The following is a 16,711-nucleotide window of genomic DNA, read 5'->3' as shown; positions in this document are numbered from 1 at the left end:
AAAAAAGACAGTTCAAACAGGCATTAATTAACTTCAATTTATTTCCAAAAATCAAAAGATTTACGCATTCCTATACAGACAGGCTTAAGGTGATGGGTGCTTTCCTATGGCTCCTCAAACCCTCCTCGTTGCTCAAGTGTTCTCTTGCGCCTGAGGCTGGTTTCGGATGCAATAGTCCTGGATTTCTGCAAAAAGGTGAAAGAAACGGAGGTGACATGTGACCCTCTGACTTTGTGATAGTTTTGTATTTGAAACTAGAGGTCTAGACACAATCGCCCGTGGCTCAGCGGAGCCCCCAGTGGCGCAATGGGTTAAATCCCTGTGCTGGTAGGGCTGAAGACCGACAGGTTGGAGGTTTGAATCCGAGGAGAGCATGGATGAGTTCCCTCTGTCAGCTCCAGCTCCCCATGTGGGGGCATGAGAGAAGCCTCCCACAAAGATGGTAAAACATCAAAATATCTGGGTGTCCCCTACGCAATGTCCTTTGCAGATGGCCAATTGTCACACACCAGATGCGACTTGCAGTTTCTCGAGTTGCTCGCAACGGTTCAGTCTCAGTATGAATCACTGCCAAGTCAAATCGACTGAAGGAAACTTAGGGGCAGAATAAAGCAATCACAGAATCGTAGAGTTGGAGGAGACCCCATGGGCCATGTATGTCATCAGTTGGGGGCCCCTCCCCACAGCACCAATTGCCGCTCTGGGTCAGAGTGAAGGGCCAGGGGACAGTTCCATCTTGTCTCCTGTGCTATGCTAATAATATAATATAATATAATATAATATAATATAATATAATATAATTTATATACATATAATATTATAATGTAATACAATATAATACTAATAATGATATATTATAGTTATATATTTTATATCATATGTAATATTACAATATACTGGTATAGTACAATATAGTAATTTATAATACTGATATTGTACTATGCTAATAATATAATATAATGTATATATATATTTCTTGTAAGCCGCTCTGAGTCCCCTTCGGGGTGAAAAGGGCGGCATATAAATGTCGTAAATAAATAAATAGTCCAATCCCCATTTGCCATGCAGGAAAAGCACAATCAAAGCGCTCTCGGCAGATAGTCACAAGGATCTCTGCCACAAGGCATGACAAGTATTATCTGATGTTAAAGCATAAGGTATATCTCCACTTTGCAGATTTGGGGGGGGGGGCTTTATATTATTGTGGGGTGACACTTTGGGGTCTTTTGGGTTATATGTGGCCCATAGGTTGCACTCTTCTTTGTCCTGTAACAAACCGGTCAAAAGGAAAAAGTGCCAACTGAGGGACAGCCATCTTTTCTAGGGAATGAAAGAGAATCAAATACTCCAAAGGCACCAGATCTGGTCTAAGCAGAGCCAGTCATGGTTAGGACTTGGATGGGAGACTGTAGCCTTTATTTCAGAAGGTCTGCCAAACCCATCTCTAAGGAGCCTTTGCCTGAGAAAACCCTTGACTTCCATAGGATACATAAGTCAACAGGTGCCCTGAAGGCACACGTATGACTCAACTGTGGAGGATGCTGGCATTTCCGTCCCACAGCCCTTCCCCACCTTCCAGATTCTGGACTTACTTTGGATGATCTCCCTGTAGGCCAATGCGGCCGGAGAGTTTGGTGCCGCAGAGAAGAAGGACTCTCCTTTATCACAGCTTTTTCCTGGAGAGAGAGAAGGACAACTGGGCAAAGTCCACACAAAGAAGCACTCCTCTTTTAACTCAGGAACCATGGAATGAATGCTTTTACCCCTTTGTCTCCAGGACACATCCAAAGCCTTGAGATTGCCCAGTGGGGGGAAACAACTCATCTCAATATGACTAAATTTGTATATAGCCTGCCTGCCACATAGTACAACACTTTAGGCAGCTTACAAAAGTGAAATATAACATTTATATCCTACGAAGAAGGGCTATGGTGGCACAGTGGGTTAAATCACTAAGCTGCAGAACTTTCTGATCAGAAGCCTGGCAGTTCGAATCCACGGGCTGAGTGAGCTCCCGTCGTTAGCCCCAGGTTCTGCTAACCTAGCAGTTCGCAAACATGCAAATGTGAGTAGATCAATAGGTACCGCTTCTGCGGGAAGGTAACGGCGCTCCATGCAGTCATGCTGGCCACATGACCTTGGAGGTGTCTACGGACAATGCCGGCTCTTCGGCTTAGAAATGGAGATGAGCACCAACCCACAGAGTCAGAGACAACTAGATTGAGTGTCAAGGGGAAACTTTTCCTTTACTATCCTATGAAGGTTATGAATCCCACCTAACTTCAAGCTCCTAATTTGGCACAACACCATTCCAAGAAACCAATAAAACAAATCTGGTGGATGTGTGGATTTCTGGATGTTGCTGGAATGGAAAAGTCCCACCCGTCCTCCACAGTGGCAATGGGTGATGAGACCTGCAGTCCAGCAACACCTGGAGGGCCAACTCTGCCTACTCTGGCAGGAAAGCAATACTCCTCCTTATAGACTGGAGTCCCCAAGTTACAAACAAGATAGATTCTGTAGGTTTCTCCTTAAGTTGAATGTGTGTGCAAGTTGGATCTGTGACATTGTTAAGCTTTGGATCACACAAGGAAGGGGGAACACCCCTGTGGTGTTTCCTTTACTGTCTGTGCCCCTGTTCATAAGACATTACCTCACTTTCTGTCTCTGGGATCATTGGATATTGAAAAAAATTCACTTATTATGGAAACAAGGATTTGAGATAAAGCTTTGGTTCAGAACCCTTTTCTCCATGATAGTAACTCTTTCAGGAACGACTTCCCATTCCAAGGGGTAGCTTTACTCACTTCTCATTGTCTCAGCCCTGTTCTCAACTATGAGCTATTTATAAGTTGGATGTTTGCAACTCGGGCACTGCCTGTATATTCTTTTGCATTACATCCCAGACCCCAAGACCCAAAGCAAAGAGGAAAGGTGCCTTGGAGATGCCGCATTTACCTATTTGAGGGTCCAGAGGCACTTTCCCCAGGAGAGGCAGGTTGTAAGTGTGGCACATGGCCTCTGCCCCTCCGGTGGTTGGCGGGAAGATCTGTGACTCTTTCTGTGAAACAAAGGCAGGGTTAAAACACATTCTGCAATCTGAAAAGAAAGGAAACCAAACACATGCAAACCTTTTCTATCAAAATATTCAACTCTGGCCTTATTGCGTTACTAGATCTACCTCCATGTGCAACACAGAGGAGAAAGAATGAAGCCACTCCAGAAGTAATAATAATAATAGTCATGATGGTAATTATAATAACAATAATGATAATGAATTACTCGCCTCCCTTTTAGACTTGAAGCAAGGCACAACATAGTCAAAATACATCCATAAAATCACATGTTGAAATATAGTTAATATGTGTTGTTGAAGGCTTTCATGGCCAGAATCACTGGGTTGCTGTGAGTTTTCCGGGCTGTATGGCCATGTTCCAGAGGCATTCTCTCCTGACGTTTTGCCTGCATCTATGGCAGGCATCTTCAGAGGTTGTGAGGTCTGTTGGAAACTAAGCAAGGGAGGTTTATATATCTGTGGAAGGCCCAGGGTGGGAGGAAGTGTGAATGTTGCAATTGGCCACCTTGGTTAGCCTTGAATAGCCTTGCAGCTTCAAAGTCTGGCTGGTTGCTGCCAGGGGGCATCCTTGGTTGGGAGGTGTTAGCTGGCCTTGATTGTTTCATGCCTGGAATTTTCCTGTTTTTTGAGTGTTGTTCTTTATTTACTGTCCTAATTTTAATACTAGTAGCCTGATTTTGTTCGTTTTCACAGCAGAGCACTTGATGAACCAACCTGGACACAGCATATTATTTAAGAACACAGAAACACTGGACCGCTCTAACAACCACCATGCCACACTACACAGAGAAGCCACTGAAATCCACAAGCATGTGGACAATTTCAACAGAAAGGAGGAAACCATGAAAATGTACAAAATCTGGCTAATAGTATTTAAAAACTCTAAAATCATAACAGTAAATAAAGAGGAACTCTAAAAAAACAGGGGAATTCCAGGCATAAAACAATCAAGGCCAGCTAACACCTCCCAACAATGCTCTCAGGCAGCAACAAGCCAGGCCAGGGGTCCTCAAACATTTTAAACAGAGGGCCAGGTCACAGTCCCTTAAACTGTTGGAGGGCCGGATTATAATTTGATAAAAACATAAATGAATTCCTACGCATACTACACATATCTTATCTGTAGTGCAAAAAACACTTTAAAGCAATACAATAATTAAAATGAAGAACAATTTTATCAAATATCAACTTATTAGTATTTTAATGGGAAGTCTGGGCCTGCTTTTGGCTGATGAGATAGGATTGTTGTTGTTGTTGTTGTTGTTGTGTGCTTTCAAGTCATTTCAGACTTAGGTTGACCCTGAGCGAGGGCCAGGTAAATGACCTTGGAGGGCCATATCCGGCCCTCGGGCTTTGGTTTGAGGACCCCTGAGCCAGGCTTTGAAGTGGCAAGGCTCTTCAAGGCTAATCAAGGTAGCCAACTGCAACATTCACACTTGCCTCCAGCAGACAAGAGTTCAATCAGGGCCAGCTACCTCCCAACAAAGGATTTCCCCAGGCACAAACTAGCCAGGCTTTGAAGCTGCAAGGCTTTGTGATGGTAATCAAGGAGATGAATTACAACATTCACACTTGCCTCCAACAGACAAGAGTTCTTTCTCCCACCCTGGACATTATTCCACAGATATATAAACCTCCCTTGCCTAGTTTCCAACAAACCTCACAACCTTTGAGGATGCCTGCCATAGATGTGGGTGAAATGTCAGGAGAGAATGCTTCTGGAACATGGCCGGACAGCCTGGAAAACTCACAGCAACCTATTGTTAATATGCAACCATTAAAGCGTGTATCAGTCCCTGATTTGAATCAAGATTGCAACAAAGTCAGAAAGAGGATTCTGACTCAAGCCTTAATTTAAGGGCTGGTTTCCCTCTTTTCTCATTCAATGCCCCCCGCCCATCCCTGCAAAGGACACCAGTCACGCTTGGGTTTTAAAATATACATCTCTATACCACATTACCTTGCACTTTGGGCATACAAAGCCACTCATATTTTCAACCACGCCGATGATGGGCAGCTTCACTTTACGACAGAAGTTGACCTCCTTTCGAACATCCTGAAGCGCCACCTCCTTTTAATAAGGAAACAAAGCGAATGGGGTTTGAAAGCAGTAGAATGGCATCAAGCGACTGTATATTTATGGCCAGAGGGGAGAGAAAAAGTCCTGTGGGATTTTAGAGGGAAAATTAAATGCATGTTTAGGGGTCGCTCTGAAAAAACATGCATCTTGTTTTAAAAACAAGAAATTAATGATATTATATAGTACGCATGGGCAAACTTCATCCCTCCAGGTGTTTTGGACTTCAACTCCCACAATTCCTAACAGCCGGTAGGAGACTTTCTCAACCTCGTAGGGGACTCAAGGCAGCTTACATATATAGGCAATCATTCAATGCCATGTAAACATACATAACAGTAAAATAAATATATATTTAAAACAATCATTAAAAGCAAATCAAACTGTAAAACAGTTATTAAAATCACGTTATCTAGAATCGTAATCCAAATTATAATTGCACCAGGACTGTGGCGCATCTGTCTGAGTGTCAGCTGCATTAAGATCACTTCTGACCACAAGGTCATGAGTTCGAAGCCAGCCCGGGTCGGAGTGAGCTTCCGACCAATTGTGTAGCTTATTGTCAACCTTTGCAACCCGAAAGACAGTTGCATCTGTCAAGTAGGAAAATTAGGTACCACCTATGCGTGGGGAGGCTAATTTAACAAAATTTATGAGGCCATAAAAAAGACTCCAGCAAAAGCATGCAGGGAATGCGGAAGTACTTCATCAGTGTCGCAGATGGACGATGAAAGTGACAGCTCCCCTGACAGCCAGAAAAAAGTTAAATAGCCTCTGTCTGTTTGTCTATATCTGTTGTGTGTCTTTGGCATTGAATGTTTGCCATATATGTGTACACTGTAATCCGCCCTGAGTCCCCTGCGGGGTGAGAAGGGCGGAATATAAATACTGTAAATAAATAAATATCATTGCACTACAGTGTTCCTTCACTACTTTGCAGTTCGCTTTTCACGGACTTGCTGTTTCGCAGTTTTCCAATAAATAATGTATATATTTACACTGGAGCTGCACCTCTCCTTGCTGGGCGCATTGTGGGAGATGCCAGCATGGGAAACCGCCTCTTGCAGGCGCCCCACTCGCCCAGCTCCTCCTCCTCGCCTGCATCCTCCTTTTCCTCCCCTTCCTCACTCTCCCTTGCACATGGAAGACCTTTTGGGTTGAAAGCGGGAGAAAGAGGAGGAGGAGGAGAAGAAAGCTATGCCGCGACAGCCTTTGCAAAGTGCCGCCTCCTCTTCCTTCCTCTTCTCCTCCCCCCTTTTGTCCTCCTCTCCTTTGGCTACCGGAATGTGGGGCCCGATGGCAGCCTCTTTCTGTCTGTCTGTCTGTCTGTCTGTCTGCCTGCCTTCCTTCCCCTTTTTCTCCTTTTCCCCTTGTACATTTCTTCCTTTCTGGTTCTCCGGCCACAAGCTGTGCTGGAGATGAGGAGGAGGAAGAGGAGGAGGAGGAGGAAAGGGAAGGCTCGGCCTTCTTTTTCTCTCTTGGATGGTCCCTCCTGCCTCTGATGCACGACAATACTGGGGCAACAGCTCCCACCACTGGGCAGGGGAGGCTGCCAAGGAACTCTTCCCCACCTTTGGTCATTACATCACAAGACCAACCCGGTGCAGGGAGATTGTGTGCATATAGCATCCCTACTTTGCGGATTTCCACTTTTCGCGGGTGGTCCTGGAACGTAACACCTGCCATAAATGAGGGAACACTGTATTCCATAATTCTCTTGTGGGTTACTAATTGAATGCTTGATCCCACATCCACATCTTTAGCCTTTTCCTGAAGGTCAGGAGGGAGGGGGCTGATCTGATTTCATTTGGGATGGAGTTCCAAAGCTGATGGGCCACCACCGAGAAGGCCCTGTCTCTCATCCCCACCAGTCATGCCTGCGAAAGAGGCAGGACTGAGATCATAACATCCTAGCTGGCTCAAAGAGGGAGATTCAGACATTCATCCATTCTTTTACCCTTCCCGACTCCCCGCATTCTATTAGTAACCATTATTGTAAAAAGAAAAAAATGGTGCCTGGGGGGTGGTGATGATCAGGGTGCCATCGATGCCAGCGGTGCTGAGATACTGCACGACAGAGAGGTGCTCATCGGAGGTCCCTGGTGGAGTATCGACTATCAGGTAGTCAATGTCTCCCCAGTCGACGTCGCGAAGGAACTGCTTGATCATCCCTGGAAACAGGAAACAGAAGCTCAGAACCCACCTAAAAGAATTGTGCGTGCATGCATGTGCCTTCAAGTTGTCTACCAGCCTATGGCAGCCCCATGCATTTCAGAGGTTCTTCTTGTCTGTGATGGGCTCATCTAAGGGCAGTCATGGGCAACCTTTGGCCCTCCAGGTATTTTGGACTCCAAATCCCACAATGTTGAGGTCCCAAACACCTAGAGCAGTGTTTCTCAACCTTCCTCATGCTGCGACCCCTGAATATAGTTCCTCAAGTTGTGGTGACCCCACAAGCATAACATTATTTCTGTTACCACTTCGTAACTGTAATTTTGCTACTGTTACGAATCATAATGCAAATATCTGATATGCAGGATGTATTTTCATTCACTGGACAAAATTTGGCACAAATACCCAATATGCCCAAATTTGAACACTGGTGGCCTCACCATAATATAATTTGGGAGTTATAGTTGCTGAGATTTATACCAAATACCAAATATGCCCAAATTTGAACACTGGTGGCCTCACCATAATATAATTTGGGAGTTATAGTTGCTGAGACTTATAGTTGACCTACAATCAAAAAGCATTCTGAACTCCACCAACGATGGAACTGAACCAATCTTGGAACAAAGAACTCCCATTACCAACAGCAAATACTGGGTTTGGTGGACACTGATCTTGAGTTTGGGAGTTGTAGTTCACCTACATCCAGAGAGCACTGTGGACTCAAACCATGATGCATCTGGACCATCATGGTTTGAACGGCTCTCACAGTCAGGAAGTTCTTCCTTGAGATTCCATCTGAACACGAGGAAGAACTTCCTGACTGTGAGAGCCGTTCAACAGTGGAACTCTCTGCCCCGGAGTGTGGTGGAGGCTCCTTCTTTGGAAGCATTTTAAACAGAGGCTGGATAGCCATCTGTCAGGGGTAATTTAAATGCAATATTCCTGCTTCTTGGCAGGGGGTTGGACTGGATGGTCCAGGAGGTCTCTTCCAACTCTTTGATTCTATGATTCTATGTCCAAACTTGGCATGAATATTCAATATGCCTAAATGTGAACACTGCTGGAGTTTGGGGGAAATGACCTTTGGGAATTGCAGTTGCTGGGATTTATAGTTCACTGACAATCACAGAGCATTCTGAACCCCACCAACAATAGAACTGGGCCAAACTTCCCACACAGAATCCCCATGACCAACAGAAAATATTGTGTTTTCCAATGGTCTTTGGCAACCCCTCTGACACCCCCTCATCACCCCCCCCCCAGGAGCCCCAACCCCCAGATTGAGAACCGCTGACCTAGAGGGCCAAAGTTTGCCCATGCTTTCCTTAGGGGAACCATAAGTTGGAAATGACTTGAAGGCTGACAGCAGCAAAAAAAACCCGTATCATATTATGGTTCACATTCCCATTGAAGCTATGGCTGCCATTCTCTTCTGCCCTCTACTGGAAGCTTACCTGGGAATGAAAGCAATAATACTTAAATATTCTGATGGATCCTGGCCTGTATATAGTCCTGCTTTTGCTTTTTTCCCATTTGGCCATTTCAGAGAAAAAGAAAACCTACTAAGGATGTTACTAGTATGCTATCACCCTATGAAGTGTTATGGATTTCATGTTAATATCTCCGTAATGTTTTGAGGCTTTGAGCATCACTATTTTCATTGCCATGATGAGAAGCTTTACTTAGAACCTGACCTTTCTCAAAAACTGGGACTCAAGGTGACTTCAGACTCTTCAGGCTATTTGTACTTGATTTCCCTTTTTCCCTTTGAGATACAAACCGTTCTTTTTGGGTCCTCTCCAAATCACAGCGTCATCCGGGCTGCTGAGCAAGAACCCCACCGACATAACGCCCAGGTTTTCTTCAACGTACTTTTGTAACAAAGAAAGAACAAAAACCCATCTCAGAGTGGGAAAAAAGACACAGTATGGATTACAAATATTGTGGATTCTGTACCTGAGGCGTCTCTATCTTTACTGCCTTTATTCTGCATATGAAGCCCTTTGTGTGTATTACACTGGAATAAGCGAAGCAGAAATATTAAAAATTAACTGGGGATTTTTAATTACAAGTACTGAAAGGGTTAAATGGATGCAATAACTCAACAAAAGCTGCAGTTCTATATAAGCAGGCGTGCCTGTAGCTTAGTAGGCCTCTGTGTTAGTTTGTCTCAGTGGGAGAAAGGTCTCAGTCTGTGAGAAGGCCTCACCATGTGAGGTAGGCCTTAGTCTGAGAGAAGCTTCGGTGAGAGAAGCCCCAAGTTGAAAGCCTCGTGTGTAAAGCTGTGTGTAAAGCTACTGTGTGAAGCTCCTGAGTAAGTTTGGTATGAGAGGAGGCTCTGTGAGAGTGAAGCAGTTTATCTGCATGAGAAAGAAGCCCAGCGTGGAAGCAAAAAAGGAAGCACAAAGGACTTCTTTTGTGCTATGGAAACCTTGATCTTGTAAATAGAGCAACCATATTATTTTACTACAAAGAAAAGCCTCCTAAGGGAGATAGAACATCAGTCTGTATGTTTTTGTTCTTTTTATTATTTTGGGCTACTGGTGTTGGGTCACACTGCTGTTAATAAGTTACTCTGCTGTAATAATAATAATAATAATAATAACAATAATAACAATAATTTGTCAATCTCGCAATCCCAGGTGACAGCAGGATTGCAGAGAAACACTGGAAAAGGTGACACGATATGAGGATTTAAAAATCGAACTGCAAAGACTCTGGCACAAGCCAGTCAAGGTGGTCCCAGCGGTGATCGGAACACTGGGTGCAGTGCCTAAAGACCTTGGCCTGTACTTAAACACAATTGGCGCTGACAATATTACCATCTGCCAGCTGCAGAAGGCCACCTTACTGGGATCTGCACGCATTATTAGGTTCTTGTGGGTTTTTTCGGGCTATAGGGCCATGTTCTAGAGACATTTCTCCTGACGTTTCACCTGCATCTATGGCAAGCATCCTCACTACCTCTGAGGATGCTTGCCATAGATGCAGGCGAAACGTCAGGAGAAATGTCTCTAGAACATGGCCCTATAGCCCGAAAAAACCTACAAGAACCTAATAATAATAATAATAATAATTTATTTATATTCCTCCCTATTTCCCTGGAAGGACTCAGGGCGGATTCCAAACATAAAAGGCAAATATTCAATGGCCAAATACAACAGCAATACACCCATAGTAATGAAATTAGCAATCCAACATATAAAAACAAATTATGACTTAACAACTAAAATTAAACAAAAAAACATAACCTGTTATATCTCAAAACATCAAACACTGAATATTTATGGGGTTTTATGTAAATAAGCCCACTCTTCCAACTAAGATAAGCAAACAACTATTAGGTAATACAGTATCAGATATATTTTATTTAAGCTTGATGCTGCTGCAAGGAGTTTGCTCCACTCTCATTTCCTTGAAGGCTACAGTCCGCATGACTTGCATCAGCCTATGTATGAAAACGTTACAAAATAGGCAACTCACCACTGGGGACCATCCCGAACCACTCTGGTGAACCTGAAAGTGGAAATATTGCAATAAGATATTGTTACTATGTAAAACAACAGGATGATTGAACTCTCCTATAAAGAAAGTTGTACAGCTAAACAAGAAACCAACATACAAATGTCTAAGAGCAAGCAGAACATCAAGCAATAAGAGGAACTTGACTAAGATGCCCTTAAACTGGACAGAGCGGAGATATGCACAGTCAGTCAAAATACAAACCGACTCCTTTTGCTTTGTTATTTTAACAGAGGTTGAAATAGTGGGTTGCTGTGAGTTTCCGGGCTGTAAGGCCATGTTCCAGAAGCACTCTCTCTTGATGTTTTACCTATATCTATGGCAGGCATCCTCAGAGATTGTGAGATTGAAATATATTTCTTCGGTTCACCATGAGTATTTACAGAATTGTTGATTAAGAGGGTATGAAGTATCATGTCATCCAACTGCCTAGTTTTCCAGTGACTATGAGGAAGTTAACTATGAGGTTAATTACACTATATAATAATTATAATAATAATAATAACAATAATAATAATTCCTGGATTGTTGTAGGTTTTTTTCGGGCTATATGGCCATGTTCTAGAGGCATTTTCTCCTGACATTTCGCCTGCATCTATGGCAAGCACCCTCAGAGGTAGTGAAGTCTGTTAGAACTAGGAAAAAGGGGTTTATATATCTGTGGAATGACCAGGGTGGGACAAAGGACTCTTGTCTGTTGGAGTTAGGTGTGAATGTTTCAACTGACTACCTTGATTAGCATTTGATTGCCTGGCAGTGCCTGGAGCAATCCTCTGTTGAGAGGTGATTAGATGTCCTTGTTTGTTTCCTCTCTGTTGTTGTGCTGTTCTGATTGTAGAGTTTTTTTTAATATTGGTAGCCAGATTTTGTTCATTTCCATGGTTTCCTCCTTTCTGTTGAAATTGTCCACATGCTTGTGGATTCCAATGGCTTCTCTGTGTAGTCTGACATGGTGGTTGTTGGAGTGATCCAACATTTCTGTATTCTCAAATAATATGTTGTGCCCAGGTTGGTTCATCAGGGGCTCTGCTATGGCTGACTTCTCTGGTTGAAGTAGTCTGCAGTGCCTTTCATGTTCCATGATAATTGTTTGGGCAATGCTGCGTTTGGTGGTCCCTATGTAGACTTGTCCACAGCTGCATGGTATACAGTAGACTTCTGCAGAAGCGAGAGGATCCCTCTTATCCTTTGCTGAATGTAGCATTTGTTGGATTTTCCATTGCAATTACATTACCGTAAATACTCAAGTATAAGCCAATCCAGATTAATTACACTATATAATAATAATAATAATAATAATAATAATAATTATTATTATTATTATTATTAGTAGTAGTAGTACTGCCTGTACTTTAAAGCACTGCCTGTACTTTAAATACTTTTGAGTGCAGGGTTAGGATCCTGAGAGACCCAAGTTCGAACTCTGCTCAGCCATAGAAACCCACTGACCACCCCACAGCTTCAGAGTAAGGCAAGAGCAAACCTCCTCTGAGTAAATCTGTCCTAAGGCAGTGGCTCTCAACCTGTGGCTCCCCAGATGTAACACCTGGGGATGTACAGGTTAAGAACCACTGCCCTAAGATTTGGTTGTCTTGAAGACAACTTAAAGGAACTGTATTCCTGGAAGAACTTTTAAAAAGAAAAGCATTTTGTTCCACACAAAAACCTAAACACATCCAACCGCAGGAGGTTTTCTTTCAGTCACTACTTTTATACCTGTTCTCCTTCCAGGCCCATGATTTTTGGAATGGATGGCCCACAAATGTCAATGTCCAGCAGAGCAACCTAGGCCAGAGGGAAGAGAAATCACAGGGTTTGAGTCCAACAACATTGCACAACATCAGTGATCAAAGTCATTGCAAAACCACATATACATTCCAGAAATAATCATAACAATTATAATTATTGTGTTGTTAAAGGCTTTCATGGCCGGAATCACTGGGTTGCTGTGAGCTTTCTGGGCTGTATGGCTATGTTCCAGAAGCATTCTCTCCTGACGTTTCGCCTGCATCTATGGCAGGCATCCTTTGTGCATTCCAGGTAAGAAAAACAGGATTCCAGATTATATATAAAAATCATTACACACGAAGGGTTCTGGAATGGATCCCTGGCATACTATGTAAGCAAACTGTTTTTCAGTTGGAGGAATTCTCACATAGGAATGGGCCTCCTGCTTTCTTTTTTGCGACTTTGTTATCAGCAGGTGACTGCTGATAACAAAAGAATCCAAATGTTTTTAAATGGCATTGGAAGAAAGGCACTGACCTGCGTGGCTTCATCCTGGGCCAAGCCGTGTGCCAAGTGAGCGCTGAAGGTGCTCTTGCCCACGCCTCCTTTGCCGGACAACACCAGCAGCTTGTGCTTCACAGTTTTCATTTTCTCCTTGATTTCTTCAATGGCTTCAGAGTGGGGAAAAAAACAATTAAAAAGGCTAGGCAACAGAATGAGGAGAATCCCTTCCTCTAGATTTGACAGTTGTGAAAGGTTTGGGGCCAAAATTTCTGAACAGACTCCAAAATAATCAGGAAGATAAACAAACCAAGAAGGACTTCCCAGGTCAAACCTCTGGCTGGGGAACTACTACTACCAGAATCCCTGGCCAACGATATGCTTCTATTCTTCCTCCTTCCCAAAAGCAGTAGCCTGAGAGGACTTAGCAAACTGAGGATTCTGGGACTTGTAGTTCCTAAAGATGTTTCTCTTCTCCCTCTTCCCCAAAAGCAGTGACCTGGGGGCCCTTCCCTGGGGCAAATGGGGGGGGGGGAGTCTATATTGGGAATTACGGTCTCAAAACCATGCTTCTATTCTCTCTCCACCCCAACAGCAGAGGCTTGAGGTGCCCTTCCAGAAGCAACTGTGGGTATTCTGGGAATTGTAGTCCATAAAAAGACATCTCTATCTATTCCCTCTCCTCCCCAAAAACAATGAACTGGCAGTTTCTCAGCTGGTAATGGAGGGCTCTGGGAAATTAGTCCCCAAAAGATGCCTTGATTCTCTCTCTTCCACAAAAGCAATGCCCTTCTAGGGGGCAACTGGGAGAGGGATTATGGGAGTTGTATTCCTAAAATGCCCCCGTCAAAGCAAAAAAGATGCTTTCGTTCTCCATGCTTCCCGAAACCAGAGGCCTAGGACAACCTCACCATGGGGCAAACTGGGGATTCTGGGACTTGTAGTCTCCAAAGATGCTTATCTCCCCAAGCAATACCCTGGAGATCCCTTCCTGGAGCAAATGGGTGGGATTCTGGAAACTGTAGTCCTCCTCCTCACCTGGGTCAGGCCCCACCAGCTTCCCCGAGGCACAGACTCCCTGGTTGGGGCATCCCTTGCAGGCCTCGGCCTTGCCTGCCTGGTCACTGCCGGTTCCGGGGCATTCTGTGGGGGACACAAAAAAAGGATGGACCACATCCGGTTTGGAGGGGGAGAAAGGAAAAATAAATACATAAATAAATAATAAACTTTATTTTTAACCTGCCCTCTCTTCCCAAGAGGGCTCAGGGCGGCTTCCAAAGGTGAAAGGCAAAAATGGCAAACGTTCAATGCCATGTGAATAACAAAATAAAACATTAAAACAAACAGTTAAAAATACTCAAATGAAACACAATAACACAATAAACCATTAAGAGAGACAGTTAAAACAGACAACTAAATATTTAGGCTAAAGAGGCTGTCCAGGTCCGAAACTGGTGCCTGGCAGTTATGACAATCTGGATGAGGGTGAACAAATTGAAATTGAATCCAGACAAGACAGAGATACACCTGGTCAGTCGTAAGACAGAACAGGGTATAGGGTTACAGCCTATGTTGGACGGGGTTATACTCCCCTTGAAATCACAGGTTCGTAGCCTGGGATTCATCGCTGAGTCTGGAACCCCAGGTTTCAGTAGTGTCCCGGGGAGCTTTTGCACAATTAAAATTTGTGCGCTAGCTACGCCCATACCTTGAGAAGCCAGGCTTGGCCACAGTTGTCCATGCTCTGGTTACATCTCAATTGGATTACTGCAACATACTCTACATGAGATTCCTTTTGAAGACTGCTCAGAAGCTTCAAGCAGTCCAACAGACAGGTTCCTTACTGGAGTGGCGTACAGGGAGCATACAACCCCCCCCCCCCCCTTGCTGCATCAGCTCCACTAGTTGCCAATTTGCTACCGAGTACAAGTCTTACCTGTCCGAACACATCTCTCCCCTATGAACAATCCCGGGTGCTAAAATCTTCTGGGGAGGCCCTGTCTTGGTCCCACCTTCGTTCTAAGGCATGGCTGATGAGGGCAAGGGACAGGGCCTTCTCAGTGGTGGCCCCTCAGCTGTGAACTCCCTTCCCAGTGAAATTAGAACGGTCGCCTTCATTTAGAAAGCAAGTTAAAACTGTGCTTAGCACAGCAGTTTGAGCCTGGGTCGGAGTGAGCACCCGCCATTAGCTCCAGCTTACATGCCTACCTAGCTGGTCAAAAGCAGAAATGCCTCTGTTTAAAAGCTTCTAAAGAAGGAGCCTCCACCACACAGAGAGTTCCACTGCTGAACGGCTCTCACAGCCAGAAAGTTCTTCCTCATGTTCAGATGGAATCTCCTCTTTTGTAGTTTGATGCCATTGTTCCGCGTCCTAGTCTCCAGGGCAGCAGAAAACAAGCTTGCTCCCTCCTCCCTGTGGCTTCCTCTCACATATTTATACATGGCTATCATATCTCCTCTCAGCCTTCTCTTCTTCAGGCTAAACATGGCCAAGTCTTTAAGCCGCTCCTCATAGGGCTTGTTCTCCAGACCCTTGATCATTTGAGTCGCCCTCCTCCAGCTTGTCAAAATCTCTCTTCAATTGTGGTGCCCAGAATTGGACACAATATTCCAGGTGTGGTCTAACCAAGGCAGAAGAGGGGGATAGCATGAATTTCCTGGATTTAGTTTCAATTTGTTTGCCCTCATCCAGACCTGGACTTAATTTAAACTAGTTAGGCCTCATCCAACCCAAAAAGCTCCTCCCCCCCCCCCTCCCTCATTCCTTCCCTCTCACCCTGAGGCGGGACATCCACCAAAGGCAAGCCGTTCCCCTCCGCTGCCATGTCAGAAAATAATAAAAAAAATCAGCTGCCGGAAAGAAATACAAGAGCATACTTCCGGTGTTGTTCCCGAAATATGGTTCCCCGCTCTCAACTTCCGGAGAACGAGAGAGTCGAACGAGTGGGATGGCCAAGCTCCGCCCTCTCGAATTGTGTTACGCGTGAGCTCTTTGAGCGCGCATGCGCGTTGAGGGAGCGGCGCGCGCTGTATGTGAACGCGTTGAAAGGAAGGGGGGGGGGAAGGAGGAAGAGCGGCTTCTGGGCGTCACGTGGCCCAAGCGGTGCTTCCCATTGGCTGCTCTGATTCTCCTCAGAAAAATTAAGTCTCTCTCTTGGGACTGAAGAGCGCAAATGAGCTCCCTCTGTCAGCTCCAGCTCCCCATTTTGGGGACATGACAGAAGCCTCCCACAAGGGTGGTAAAACATCAAAACATCCCCTGGGCAACGTCCTTTCAGGCGGCCAGTTGTCTCACACTGACTGAAGAGCGCAGATGAGCTCCGTCTGTCAGCTCCAGCTCCCCATGTTGGGGACATGAGAGAAGCCTCCCACAAGGATGGTAAAACATCAAAACATCCCCTGGGCAACGTCCTTTCAGACGGCCAGTTGTCTCACACTGACTGAAGAGCGCGGATGAGCTCCCTCTATCAGCTCCAACTCCCCATGTTGGGGACATGAGAGAAGCCTCCCACAAGGGTGGTAAAACATCAAAACATCCCCTGGGCAACGTCCTTTCAGACGGCCAGTTGTCTCACACCAGAAGTGACTTGCAGTTTCTCAAGTTTCTCAAGAATCTCTGCAGGAGTCAATTG

General features: G+C 44.7%; 1 protein-coding gene across 1 annotated transcript; it reads right to left on the bottom strand.

Moving 5' to 3' along the window:
* Positions 1-23: 23 nt before the first annotated feature.
* Positions 24-15,960, bottom strand: LOC137095357 (cytosolic Fe-S cluster assembly factor nubp1-A-like). Its single transcript, XM_067461936.1, has 11 exons — positions 15,856-15,960; positions 14,118-14,222; positions 13,116-13,249; positions 12,567-12,635; positions 10,812-10,844; positions 9,109-9,199; positions 7,170-7,324; positions 5,037-5,147; positions 2,959-3,061; positions 1,593-1,676; positions 24-185 (listed from the first exon to the last, which is right to left on the bottom strand). Exons 1-11 carry the CDS (start codon positions 15,902-15,904, stop codon positions 133-135), a joined length of 987 nt encoding a protein of 328 aa, XP_067318037.1. The 5' UTR covers positions 15,905-15,960; the 3' UTR covers positions 24-132.
* Positions 15,961-16,711: the final 751 nt, after the last annotated feature.

The sequence above is a fragment of the Anolis sagrei genome, chromosome Y, assembly GCF_037176765.1.
Source record: "Anolis sagrei isolate rAnoSag1 chromosome Y, rAnoSag1.mat, whole genome shotgun sequence".
In the NCBI taxonomy this organism is placed as follows: Eukaryota; Metazoa; Chordata; class Lepidosauria; order Squamata; family Dactyloidae; genus Anolis; species Anolis sagrei.
Note: the sequence above shows the minus strand (reverse complement) of the source record. Positions and strands in the feature narration are given on the sequence as shown.

Coding starts and splice junctions, on each gene's coding strand:
- LOC137095357 (XM_067461936.1), bottom strand. CDS start 15,904: ATGGCAGCGGAGGGGAACGGCTTGCCTTTGGTGGATGTCCCGCCTCAG. Junction 13,250..14,117: donor GCTGGTGGGGCCTGACCCAG/GTGAGGAGGAGG, acceptor CCCACTCTGAAG/CCATTGAAGAAATCAAGGAG. Junction 1,677..2,958: donor GCCTCTGGACCCTCAAATAG/GTAAATGCGGCA, acceptor CTCTCTCTCCAG/GAAAAAGCTGTGATAAAGGA.